This window comes from Stylophora pistillata, chromosome 12 (assembly GCF_964205215.1).
Source record: "Stylophora pistillata chromosome 12, jaStyPist1.2, whole genome shotgun sequence".
Taxonomy (NCBI): domain Eukaryota; kingdom Metazoa; phylum Cnidaria; class Anthozoa; order Scleractinia; family Pocilloporidae; genus Stylophora; species Stylophora pistillata.
The window spans coordinates 27,822,541-27,835,491 of record NC_142530.1 but is presented as its reverse complement, the minus strand read 5'-3'; the positions used below and the strand labels follow the sequence as shown (position 1 = coordinate 27,835,491).

At 40.5% G+C, this 12,951-nt stretch overlaps 1 protein-coding gene across 7 annotated transcripts in view; it reads right to left on the bottom strand.

Moving 5' to 3' along the window:
- Positions 1 to 1,227: 1,227 nt before the first annotated feature.
- LOC111338304 (uncharacterized) overlaps positions 1,228 to 12,951 on the bottom strand; it is a 42,839-nt gene continuing 31,115 nt past the window's right edge. For 6 of the 7 annotated variants that reach the window (XM_022944759.2, XM_088742092.1, XM_088742091.1 and 3 more), the window contains 17 exons: positions 12,632 to 12,716; positions 11,973 to 12,032; positions 11,252 to 11,312; positions 10,505 to 10,597; positions 8,736 to 8,943; positions 7,999 to 8,246; positions 7,527 to 7,711; positions 6,903 to 7,058; positions 6,352 to 6,510; positions 5,642 to 5,825; positions 5,443 to 5,555; positions 4,803 to 5,005; positions 4,638 to 4,678; positions 4,386 to 4,482; positions 3,771 to 3,928; positions 2,148 to 2,221; positions 1,228 to 1,802 (listed from right to left, as the gene is read on the bottom strand). In XM_022944759.2, coding sequence (XP_022800494.2) covers positions 1,617 to 1,802; positions 2,148 to 2,221; positions 3,771 to 3,928; positions 4,386 to 4,482; positions 4,638 to 4,678; positions 4,803 to 5,005; positions 5,443 to 5,555; positions 5,642 to 5,825; positions 6,352 to 6,510; positions 6,903 to 7,058; positions 7,527 to 7,711; positions 7,999 to 8,246; positions 8,736 to 8,943; positions 10,505 to 10,597; positions 11,252 to 11,312; positions 11,973 to 12,032; positions 12,632 to 12,716 — 2,311 coding nt within the window. In that variant the 3' untranslated portion in view covers positions 1,228 to 1,616. The remainder of the gene's footprint in view (positions 1,803 to 2,147; positions 2,222 to 3,770; positions 3,929 to 4,385; positions 4,483 to 4,637; positions 4,679 to 4,802; positions 5,006 to 5,442; positions 5,556 to 5,641; positions 5,826 to 6,351; positions 6,511 to 6,902; positions 7,059 to 7,526; positions 7,712 to 7,998; positions 8,247 to 8,735; positions 8,944 to 10,504; positions 10,598 to 11,251; positions 11,313 to 11,972; positions 12,033 to 12,631; positions 12,717 to 12,951) is intronic. The other variant, XM_088742093.1, reaches the window with a different exon arrangement.

The window sequence follows — 12,951 nt, the reverse complement described above, 5'->3', positions numbered from 1 at the left end:
TGCTAGGATTAGCCATCAGGCCATCTTGCTGAACCACTATATTACTTCCTTTAACTTGTGGTCTAGACTTGCATACAAGGCCGCGTGATCACTGTTCGCGTGATCACTGTCCGCGTGATCACTGTCCGCGTAATCACTGTCCGCGTGATCACTTTTCGCGTGATCACTGTCCGCGTGATGACTGTTCGCGTGATGACTGTCCGCGTGATGACTGTCCGCGTGATCACTGTCCGCGTGATCACTGTCCGCGTGATCACTGTCCGCGTGATCACTGTCCGCGTGATCATTGTCGCGTGATCACTGTCCGCGCCATACAGCTACTGATCGTCAACACAAGTATTGTCCTTGAGAAAGACGTTGAAGCAGAGCGGTTCAAGGACACTACCCTGGGGTATACCTCGTAGATTTAGCTCCCAACAGGACAATCCATCACCAACCTTCACCCTCTGAAATCTCCCTGTAAGATAGTCTTGTAAAAACGCGCAGCTACCGTTGTCTAAACCATATGCCCGAAGCTTACTTATAAGCAGCGAGTGAGGAAGACTATCAAATTCCTTAGATGGATCCATTGCCACCATGGCAACAAGTTTCCCATCATCAAGACACAATGCCTTGAAAGTATGACGTTAACTGCGATGCAAGAATCTTTTAAAAGATATTGTTCATGGCCGGTAAAGCCGTCACCGGTCGAAATAAGGTCTTGTCAGTCTCACCGGCTGAGCCTTTAGGAATTGGTGTGACCTGTCCCCTTTCCCATGCTGCGGGATACGTGGACTGGACAATGACACCATTGAAATACTCTCAGCCGACAGCTTTAATAATCTGGGCGCAATGTTATCATACCCGGGTGATATTAATACTTAGTAACAATTGCTTGACGCAGGTAGAATTCACAGGTCAAAACGAAAAACAAGAACTGATATTCAGTTGGCATTGATCGCCTTTGCACTCGGATGGGCCCCAAAATCTGTATCGTAAACCTCACCACTTGGAGCCTCTATGTAATTTGCAATGTTAATGAAGTAGTCATTGAAAATGTTAGCAATACGCGAATTATCAGTAACTATCAGGCGACCTACAAATCTCGAACAACATATTTTGCTTGTTCTATCATAAAAGGAAAATATCGTTAAGGGCTCTCACGAGGTCTGACTTGCCTGAAGACCGGGAAACATTATTGGACATGGGCAGTTGTCGGAAACAAACAAAATAGAACAACAACAAAAATATATCTTCATCTGTGTTTTACTATACCTTCAGATGGAATCAGCAAATACATCTAGTTTATTGTAGGTCATCACCTTTCTACAGTGTTCAATTTAAGTCTATCCATAATCCCTAATTCTTCGAAGTTCATTGATAAATCACAATATGGGAAGGGTAAGTTTTGACGTGAAAAATTTTCTTGTTTCAAATCTAGCCTGGGGCTTCCGTCAGTAATTTTTTTCTCACAAAAAGGTCAGGATCCAAATTTCTGAGCCACGAAGACAGAGCCCATGGAGAGGCATTGGCATAAATATGAAAACCGAAGTTAGCTTATGTACAGAATTATACATGAGGTAGCATGATTAAAAGAGAAATCAAACAATAATGATTTGATAATAAAAATGATAAAATTAAACTAGCAATTCAGGGTTCATGTCTTCTCCGTCGACCCGTGGCTTTCTTGACAGAGGTGAAAGATGAATAAAGTTACCCTCAGCTGGGTCTCCAAACGAAACTGAGAAGTCCTCTGATCCATTCGAACTTTCATAGCCAGCATTCTCTTTATCGCTGATCGGAGACACGTCGCGAGGGGCATGCTAAAAAAGTGAACCGTAAAAACATTCTTAGCTTATTCGCAAGAATCAATCAGTTTCGGGTCCGATGAAAAAGGAAAAATGATTGAAGAGGCCATATCTTCGATGGATACGTTTTGTTTTGTCATCTCAGAATTATTTGCGTCAATGATTATTTGATATCATTGTCTCCGTTATTCGTCTAATCAACAAGTTAGACTCGAATAGCCTTGCGGTTATTAGACCGCTGTCTGACATTCTTTTGACTACTGACCAAAACTAGAGTCCTTTAGTCTTTCGACCACCAATGATTACTGCGGTTGGTTCTGTCAAGATCTACCTGTTACCATAACAACATCGAACACCTACCGACTGATCTCGAGACAGCAATTGATTAGCACTGAAAGTCCCGTCGCTAAAAGTTATTAAGTTCCCAACAGAATCTGCAAAATAATTTACATCTTGACTAATTGAGAAGGAAAGTCCACGTCCTTGGCCATGGTTTTATAGCTATCAGAATACACGAATCCTGGGGTAGGGAGAGATCCCTTCCTTTGCGTGAACCAAATGGTTCTGTCAAATTGAAGATGGCATTTTGGGCCTGGCTTCTTGGAAGGTTCTATGCTATATCTTATTAACCAAGCGCGAGGGCCATACTGGGAGAATATCGGCCCAAGGTCTTAACATTACAGACCGAGCGCAGCGAAGTCCGTACAAAAAAGACCGAGGGCCGATATTCTTCCAGTTCGGTCCCGAGCAAGCTTGGTTAATAAGAGATTTATTATACGACTGAAGTTCAAAGGGACACATGTGCGGTATCATTCGGGACTATTCGGGACAATGCCCGGTCCAATACTTAGAGAATATTGGACCAGCAATATAGCATTTTGATTGGTTGATTTTAGTTGTTATTTTAACTCGTTCAGAGTGCTATTGAGGACTGAATGCCTTAGGCCTTTCGAATAGCCCATTTCCGAATTACCCTTGGCCCCTTTTTCAAAATGAGGCCTGGCGCTCAACCATTCTTGTGAAAATGAGTTTAATTTGCATTTGAATGAAAACTTATTATCATATGAAAGGATGAGCACCAGGACTCGTTTTGAAAATGAGGCCAAGGGTAATTCGGAAATGGGTTATTCGCTCGAACATCTCATCAGAAATTTCCCCCCCCCCCCCCCCCTCTATCTTCCACACAATTCCTATGACATGAGTTCGGATAATTAACAAATTGTAAACACCACAGCGTATACTATTGAGTTATGGATGCACGCGGGAGGTTGCTAAGCACGAAAGAAACGTAAGAGTCGCTCGAGGCGATAGCCGAGAGCGACTCTAGCTTGTTGAGTGCTTAGCAAACCTCCCAAGTGCATCCATAACTCAATAGTGTACGCTGTGGTGTTTACCATTTGTTTTATAACATAACATTGATACATTGTAGCAAAAGAGTTCCCTTTCATTTAACAAATCTTACGTGACCAGAAAAAACAAGCGCGCGCGGAAAAATAGTCCTTGCATTTGCTCACGTCAGCAGCGTACACCCATGGGCAAATGGGGACACTAAATTGACCAATCAGAGCGCGCGCTTTACTTTGGTTATGTTATAATTGAGTATCGGATCAACTAATAATCTCCCCAGTTGATACTTTTCTTTATTCCCATCACTTGTCTGTTTGATACTACGTCGATATTGTGAGGAGAAATTCTGTCTTGATCACTCATACAGGGTTTGAACTTAGCGGTGCTCGCTCCACACGAGTGGTACAAACGACTGCGCTCAAATTTACTTATAAACGCTTCGACTCGGTTTGTTAAACGGTGCTTCCTGTGTCAACCTTTTAAAATTCATGTAGCTTTTCCCTTTGACCAAAAGGCAAGAAAATGAACAGATATTTTCAAAAACTTGAAGTTCTGGGTTTTAGAGCGTCTACAGCTGCCTCCGTTCAAACTTTCCATAAGAACCCCTCGGGATACAAATAATGTTATGGCTCTTACCTCGACCTGCTGTAGGCGGCAGAGTAAAATCCTGGGACGGGTCTACATTCACATAAGGTTTTTCTTCCTTCTGCATGTCAAATAACTGTTCTTTCAAGCTTTGAAATGTAGGCCGGTCTTCACATTCACGCGACCAACAGCCGAGCATGATCTGATAGCTACAAATCAACAGAATACGAAAAAATCGTCCGGTTACTTAAAACTTAAACCCAGAAAATTCACATGTATACCTTGTATCCATATGGGAAAAAGAAAGCAGAGCGGATCTGGAAAATATTTTGATGGAGGGGGGTACAGACTTAAACTTGATTCGGAAAACACAGAATAGTTTTGCATTGAAGGGGGGAGACCGAACTCCTAGGTCCTCCCCCTGTACATGGATCCCCCGCTGGTAAGATCCCAGGGGTAACCGTTGATCACGTTGTCTTATTGCCCCCCTTATTGTCCATTGAGAGTAGTCCAAATAAAAAGGCTATCGTTGGTGACATGGACTAAGATTTCAAAAGCCAACATAAGAGTCATGCGAGGAGACATTTGTCAGTCAAATAGTGAATTCTGATTGGCCGATTTTTCTGTGGTGGTAGAAGAATAGGTGTTTCTAAAGTAAAATCTTACATTTCATCTGTGCAATTTGTTGGTTTTTCCATTCTCTCTCCCTCCAAGAGGAATTCTAAAAGGTCTCTGTCGTTTATCGTTGGGTATGGAAAACCACCTAAAAGTACGTGTAAAACCGAAGAAAAAATGGTCAAAAATATTATCTGCCTGCAATAATGCGTGGGAAATTGTCCAATTTCGTCGTAGACAAAATCTGAGTGAGTAAGACACAACTACAACACAGGTACCACATAATCTTAGAGAAAAGCTTACCAAGGGTGCAAATTTCCCATAGTACAATTCCAAAAGCCCATCTGCAAGAAACGAAGGAAGTCATGTTTCATGACAGCGATGGAAAACATTTTGGAATAAAAGCAAGACCGGGTGCTAAAGGTCAAGGTAAGAATAAAGTCGTATTTGATGTCATGTGCTACTTACACATCGCTTGTGGTGGAGTAGATGCGATCACGCATGGCTTCTATCGACAGCCACCTTAAGGGAATTTTGCCGGTGCTTCTCTTGACGTAAATGCCTTCCCTTGACAGACCAAAGTCAGAGATTTTCAGCACTTTGTCGTCTCCAACGAGAATGTTTCTTGCTGCCAAGTCTCGGTGCACTATTTCTCTTCCAGATAGGTACGCCTTCCATAACAACAGAAAGCAAAATTGATTTACTGTCTCAGCGGGATGGTTTCAATCGAAGGAGATACATAGATAACATGCGCAAGTTTGGTCAGCCGCGCATTAAATTTCTTGCGCAAAATTTTAAAGGAAAACATTAAAAACGAGGGTTGTCACGAAAAATATGTGCGAAACAGTTGAAGTGTTCATAGAAATTTTAAAAAGGAAACAAAAAACAAGGGAAAGGAAAACCCGAAAACGAAGCTTATGAAATTACAGGTATCATGTTGATTAGACATTTTGTTTTGAGCCTGACCGAAAAACGTTATACGGTTTTAAAACGCTGTGACTAACCGACTAGTGTGATTGTTTGTAACCCCTTTAAGACAAGTCCTCGTGACTGCCTGGAAGCTGTTATGACGTTTGCACATGCGCAAAATAAAAACAAATCTCCTTACCATTCCATTTGCAATCTGGTAGGCGAAGGACTGGAGATCACCAGAGTCCAATGCACCATCGAGACTCATAGCAGAGGCAGCTTTGGTATCAGAAGCTTCTTTAGAGTCTATTGCTAAAATATATCAATTAAGATTGAGTAATTCAGTGGCAGAAATAATCAACATCATTTAGTTTAACAAGAAAATTGTTTTTGCCTACCCAGCGTTGTTGTTTCTGTGTTGCTTGATGCATCTGCAGGGTCTCTAGCCACATAATGCACCGAAGGGATTTCCGAGGCCCTTCTGACGGTGTTCAGAACAGAGAGGGCCTTTAAGCTCTTCAAGCTTGTTGATCTGTTGAACTTGGGTCTCTCGCTTGAGTCCAGAAATGTTTCGTGTTTTTTCTGAAAGCAGATATTTCATGAACGAATGAAAAAAATTAGTGACTTTTTTTTACCTTTTTCTTGATCAACGTCTCCCCTTCACCCTCTCTTGTTTTAGATTTAAGTTCGAGCAAAACAAAATATTTTTAATGTGGCTGGCTTCAGGAGTTAAGGAGGAGACAGGCATGACGGTAAAAACAATGCATTGGTAATTCAATCAGCATTTTGAATTACAGTAGTGCATGAGTATCTGTGACGATACATTTTAAGAAACTCCAGCGACTGAGATTAAAGATTTATGACGTTTCAGATCAGGAGGCAATAAAAAACACAATTCGAGAGAAGTATAACATTGATGAAAAGAGCTAAAGCGTTCTGATTTGTTTAAGAGTAAAAACGACACTTCGAATGCTAATGTTTCTTTTAGCTGGGAGTAGCCTTTACACGATGTTTATTTATTAAAAGGTTTATTGGTGTTAAATTTTTATGATTTATCTACGAAGTTTAACGAAACTACTTGAGGAGTTTAAAACAAGTTTATTCTTACGATCCAGTTGGCAACTGTGAGTTGTTTACCCTCTGATTTACAGTGTCTTAGAGGCGGACGATGAACATTGCACTTGGATGAATATGGCGTGGTTTCCTGTGGCTGTGATGTTTGATTAAACTCGAGTTGGGAAGCTGCAAACTCTAAAGCCGAGATGGCCTGGAAACGACATTAACAAAATGCCTATTTTACTCTTAGTCTTAAACCTGAGTGTCGCAGTCCAAACAATTAAAGCTGTCAGTGTTGCAATGAAGTTGAGAATAGAAAAGTTAAAAACATTTTATGGTCATAAAATGTTACTATCTTTACCTTGGATTACAGTTGGAAGCCATTTTACAGCAATCTACAGATTCAATCTTTACGTTGAATAGAATTTAGCACGTTAAGTGTTTTGATTCAACTCTCAGTGTATGCGCTTAGACACAGCGACAATATTCACTTTCTATGGTAGAGTGCAATGAGCTACTTTGGATGTCTTTTTTGGTCGAGTACATTAAATAAAAGCTCGCTGGATTTTGTGTTGCCAATACACAGTGGTGCCCAGGACTTACCGTGTCACTAGCTGAAGGCACCAGGGGACGATGAGAGTAGCTGCTCGTACTAGTGGACTCTGAGCCGTTTGGGAGTGTTTGTGACGTGCTTGATTTTTCTTCGTTTTTGAGACCTTTCACATCATCCCCTTGCAACTTTCGATACTGCTGCTCAAACTGAAAAAGGCATTACATTATCAAAAGGGAACCAAGAAGTATTTTACATTAAAACACCAAAAGCTCCAGCTATAACTGGTCTGAACTGTTGTGGTTTAGTCAAGGGAAGTTTCATTCGTTCCTTACAGGAACGAGCTCCAGTTAAAAGGAACACTACGGGGCCGATATCCATCCGCCTTGACCGAGTGGGCTTGGCGAGTAAATTATGGATAATTACATGCGTGTGGCAGATTTCAGTAAACCCCATGAAACTTAGCAAGTCACGGTCATCAAAGAGGAGAATATAAACGCCAATAAATACGAACCATCTTAATCGAGCAGAGATGGTCAGTTGAGGTTATTACATGGCCAAAAGACTAAGTCCGTCTTGCTGACTGTTTATCAACAGCGGACTTGTAGAAAATGCAATTTTTTTATTATTGCAGTACTTTATGCTTTAAGAGTATAACTGAGTAAAGCTCTGGTCACCGTTTTTCTGAGGTCTCTCAGATAATGCAGCAGATCCCCATGTGGAACACATTCAACCACGAGACACAAAGGTGGGTAAAGAGTGCAACATCCTAACATGGTTACTACGTTTTCATGATGACCAATCGTCTTCATAAAATTGATTTCCATCTTGAAATCCTCCACTTCATCTTCGTTGGCTTTGTCTGATGAAGGAATAAAAACAATAAGCGGGTAAGAAGAAAAGAAATAAAAAAAAGGTTAGTTTTCATGTCTTGTTTATGAACTACTTCTTTGAAATAGTAAAGGACTTCCTATTATTTTTTGTTTTTATGAGTTTTGTTCGTTCTCAGTTGAGATGATGCACTAGTATTTTAGCGATCGTGGATTAAATCTCAGCTTTGGTCAAATGATAAGTACATGGCATCGTTTCACGGTTGAATGTATTATATTTTCCTCTGGTCAAAAATAAAACCTCTCTAGTTTGACTTACCGTTAAGTACTTTAACGGCCACCAGACTTGTGTTTTCACTTCCTCCAATGCCATACGCTTCTGCTAAGAAAACTTTTCCAAAGGCTCCTTTACCAAGGACGCGTTTGAGCTCCAACCGGTGAAAACCAAACTCAAATTCGTCTGCCTCACCAGTCTCCACCGCCTCTTGAATACGCTGCTCCACGTAAGCAGGGTTCAATTCCAGTCCTCTCTCGGACTTGGATGGCAAGTTAACAACAAGGTTAAATCTGAAATAATCATCATGTGGTCCATTATAGAGTAATTTGAGATGAATTTCAGTCTAAAAGTAATCATTGGTCATATCTCTTCTTCGCATGTATCTACCAGCTGTATAAATCATTCATTCTGTAGCGATATTCGCACGACCATTTATAAGCCTTACTCTTTCAAGATCTCATCAGAAATTCTCCTTGCTATATTCCCTACAAATCTTATGAAGTTATTTCGAAGAATTTGATATCGGATCAACCAATAATCCCCTGATTGATATTTTTCGTTATTCTCATCACTTGTCTGCTTGATATTCTATTGATATTGTGAGGAGAAATTCTGTCTTGATCACTTGTAGGAGTTAAGTGTTAACCATCAAACGGCGTTGTTTGCCTCTATTCATTTCCTACTCATGTCTACAGAGCAGCGATCCAAACATCCTTGAAAATAATTCTCAGCTCTCCAAACACAAGATGAAAAGAACTGCATCAATACGACAACATCACCTGTCGTTAGCATACGGACTGGACGGAACATCACCAACATTCCTCGGGTAACTGGCCCTGTCATCGAAGTGACGTCTGAAGGGTTTCTTTTGTTTGCGGCAAAACCAGAACACCGCCAGTAATAATCCTGCTACTGCAAACAGGATGATAGGCACTACGATGGCAGCCATTGTCCCTGACGACATCCTATTACCTGCCGCTGTGGATACTGCACGGAGAAAAATACCGCAAACGATATATTGCTCAGTGTAAATGAGATATCGTCACGTGGCAGCGATATCTCGTTGGATGTATTGGGAGGCGGAAACGGATATTGCTGGTTTTCACTGTCACGCTATCATCAAAACCATTCAACAAATAAAATCAAGAATCAAAGTGAAAAAAGGAAATGAATATTCAAATATTCTCGCCAAGATTCAAGTCTGTAGAATGTTTCATGCTATTCGAAGAAATGTTTCACTCAAATTCATAAGGCTTTGTAGGTGTCGGAAAACTATAGTTCCACGCGCGACGCGCGAAAGGATCCGGCGACAACTTCTTGGACACGTCCATGATTTAGAAATTAGGTAACCAGAACGAAGCGATTATGTAACAACCTGTCAACAGTGAATTGCCGAAATCTTGAAATCTTGAAATACGATCGTAGTTATTGTGAGATGTTAGAGCGACAGTGTAAAAGAAAAGGAGCGAACAACGATTGTAAGCGAACGTGTGTTAAGATTGTGAGCGAACAGAAGGAAATAAAGAACGTTATACAGTCCTCAGATTGTGAATGGAAATAATTCGAACAGTATGGAGACGCCATGTTTGTGTCCCTCTAAGGGGCACAAATATGGCTGCCTGAAGCTAACAAAAATGTCATCGAGTTTTACCATAAGAAGCCATTATTCGTCTTCTAAGGGCTCATAAACATCTCTAAGAGTACTTATTCTCCTACAAGGACTGTTCAGATTGTGAAATCTCAGAGGATGAGTCACTTTTTTGACAGCACTCTCGGCCGCCTTGATATCGTGTCGCACAATGCAAAAGCCTAGAAATTCAACCTTTCTCTGTCACAAGACGAAAAACCCTGCCAAACTGAACATGTGTTAACAGATAAGTCTTCAGCTGTTCTACCAAAATCTCAAAAGGACTGATAATTCCTTATTTTTTATTTTGATGACGTCACGTGAAAACCAAGAATATCGTTGAACCGCAGTGATACAGTGGTATTGTTGAACCGCAGTGAGCTGAGCTCAAACGATATATCGTTCAAGGAAAAAAATTATTCGCGAGGCTGTTAAAACAATAGCCTGGCGTTATATCGCTGATATATCATTCCAACTGTAATATCGCTCCAATATGTATAGCCGATATATCGCGATGATCGCGATATTCGGCGTTAATCATTTGCATTACTTTTGTCCAGTACTGTAATCATTGTATCATCAAAGATAATGAAATGAAAATAGTTAAGTAATTGGCTAAATTTTTGCTGTTTTGCGTTGGCGTGAATATGTTCAGTCGAAAGATCGACGCTATGCGATCATGTAACAGAGTTATTTCTGTTCGTTATGAAAGCTTTATCAAGTTTCTAGGTGAGTGGGGAGTAAGTAAGAGTCTGGATTTACAAACAGAAATCAGCAACACAGATAAATTAACCAGTTTTAACAGTTTTATCCTGTAGCTCTTCGATCAATTTCAAGCGAAAGACCATATTTAATCTCTAAGATGCACACATTATGGCACTTGCATAACTCAGCGCCATCAAACTGTTGTAGAAGACTTACCTCTTGTACTCTCAATCGTTGGGGCGGCGCTTGTCGCCGGCTTTGTTGTCGGCACCATCTTCGGTATTATTGGGGCCGTTTTCGGTATAACAGCTGCGCGATAAGAGGGAGAGATTTATTTCAGAAAATTTTGCACGCTTAGCTTGTAGATTATACCCTCAGGCTCTCATTTCTGTTGTCGTGCGATCGAATCTTCAAGAGATCTGCCAACTCGTTTCCCGCAGTGCCAAAGAGCCTGCTGTCAGGCCAACGATACAAAAGCAAACATTGCCTTATTTCTAGAGGTATTTTTTTTCCATGCTTAAGGTCCTACTACAGAATTTTCCCTTTCTGCATCAGGTTTACAGCTGTAGGCTGGTTGAAACAGAAGAGAAGAAGGAAGGAGCAAGACGGCGCAAGAAATACGGAGAAGAGGTTTGGTTATTTATCGCGTGAGGGGGGTGGGGTTTTGAGGATTTTCAAGGAGGAGAATGAAATGGTTTGTAAGGCAGCGGAGGGTGATCAGAGTATAAAGGGTGGATTATAGAAATTGACTGCCAATTGACTACCAATGAGGGGGTCAGAGAATCATAAGAATAGAACAGTGCCTTATGAGGAGGATCTGGCAAATTTTGTCACGACACAACCAAAATCCTCCAGCCTCCCTTCCCTCCTCCTCCCACCCCTCCCCACCCCCCCGAGCGTCATAATAAGCGTTCCTTTGCGGAGTAAACAGACACGCAAACATTTCTTGATGTTTAACATTACCGTGGAAATGTTTCACTGCTACCTTGGAGAACACGCAGCCACTACTGTCAAATGCAGAAACCTAAAAGAAAAACAGTGGAAAAAGTAACAACCATGCATGATTGAGGGTCTCAATGAGATGAATAATAGCTTTTACGCTAAACGGCTAAAAAGTTTGGCTAACAGCAGTGGCAGGTCCAGGCCTTTAGCTGAGGGGGAGGGGGGGAAGGAGGGTGTTTTTGTTTGTGTGTGTTCACCTGATGGCTTTTCTTCCCCCTTCGTTTATTTATTTTTTTTACTCAAAATAAGGGGGGGCGGGCCCCTCGGGCCCCTCTGCTAGATCCAACACAGAACAATTAGTTTCCTTCTGTTTTTCTTCGACAGAAAAATGTTTACAGTTACCTTTTTTTACGACTCACGGTAAAAATTGGTCAATTGGTCAATTCTCACCCCTAACAGGTAATTTTTTGTATCTTTTAACGGCTAACGGTTTACTCTACTGAGACCCTCATGATTGGTGTTGACGCATTAGGGTTTTATTAACAGATTTAAACTAAAAACCAACTTGCAAAACATAATGAATTACACCCCATCAAGTACTGCTCAGAAACTCTCATCTGATTGCACACTCGCCGGGATTTCATTCGTAGACTGAAAAACAGGGGCCGATTAATGGAAGACGCGTGACAAAATAGTAACGCGTGACGAAATAGTAACGCGAAGGTGTAATGGTGATACTTACAAGAGCACGGTATCGAGTCCCGTCGGTCAAATTAGAGTAGGAAAAATTGTAGGTGTTATTCTGAAGAAAAATGAAAATAAAATCCGATACTGATCTCATTTAGTCGTAAATCTCTAATTTTACAATGTCTTTTGTATCTGAGGAACATGATTACGCCACTTGAACACCTGAAACTTAGTCCTTTGGGAATAAATAAAAGGATATTCTATTCAATAACTATAATTACTGTTGAGCTGATATTTCCGTATCTATAACAGAGAAGCCTACTCGAAGACATGAAAAAGAGAATTTTTCATGTTCAGCTTTTCTCAGTTTTAATTACTGACTTACTTTGACCAAACACTATGTGATTCCTCTTTAACGTGTATTATTTTGTTTTAATGTTTGGAAAACGTAATTTAACTTGAAGGGCATCTAATTGGCTCAACAAAATAATTTCCCTCTTCCATTTCTCTCTCAATTGCTATCATTAAAATGGTTTGTAATGGTTGAAATGAAAAGAAAAAATTATTATTACATATGAAAAAATCAAACAAAAAAATTCTGGATTTCGAACGTAGCGTGATATTGCTTAATGAATCCTCGCCAAAGTATGAATTGGTGAATGTACAATATATCAAACAATGGTTTTGTTTTGCTACAGTAACTTATTATCTTACCACTCCTTTTAAATCTGCAACAACAACGTCTCTGTGTTTTCCTGTTATTAGAGGGCAGATATTCTCACACTTTGACAAATCGATCCTAAAAGAAGTAGAAGGTAATATTGTAAATAATTAACAACTATTCACCGAAGTTAAGGTGGCCGTTTTTTTGGTGGTGGATATTTACCTCGCCGCTTCGCGGCTCGGTAAATATCCACCGCTAACCACCGACATCGAGGTGAATAGTTATTTTATTATATACTAAAACAGTGAGATAGTATACACAACCAAAAATTGATTTGAGTGATTTCTTCGCTTTTCACGGATGCAAACCG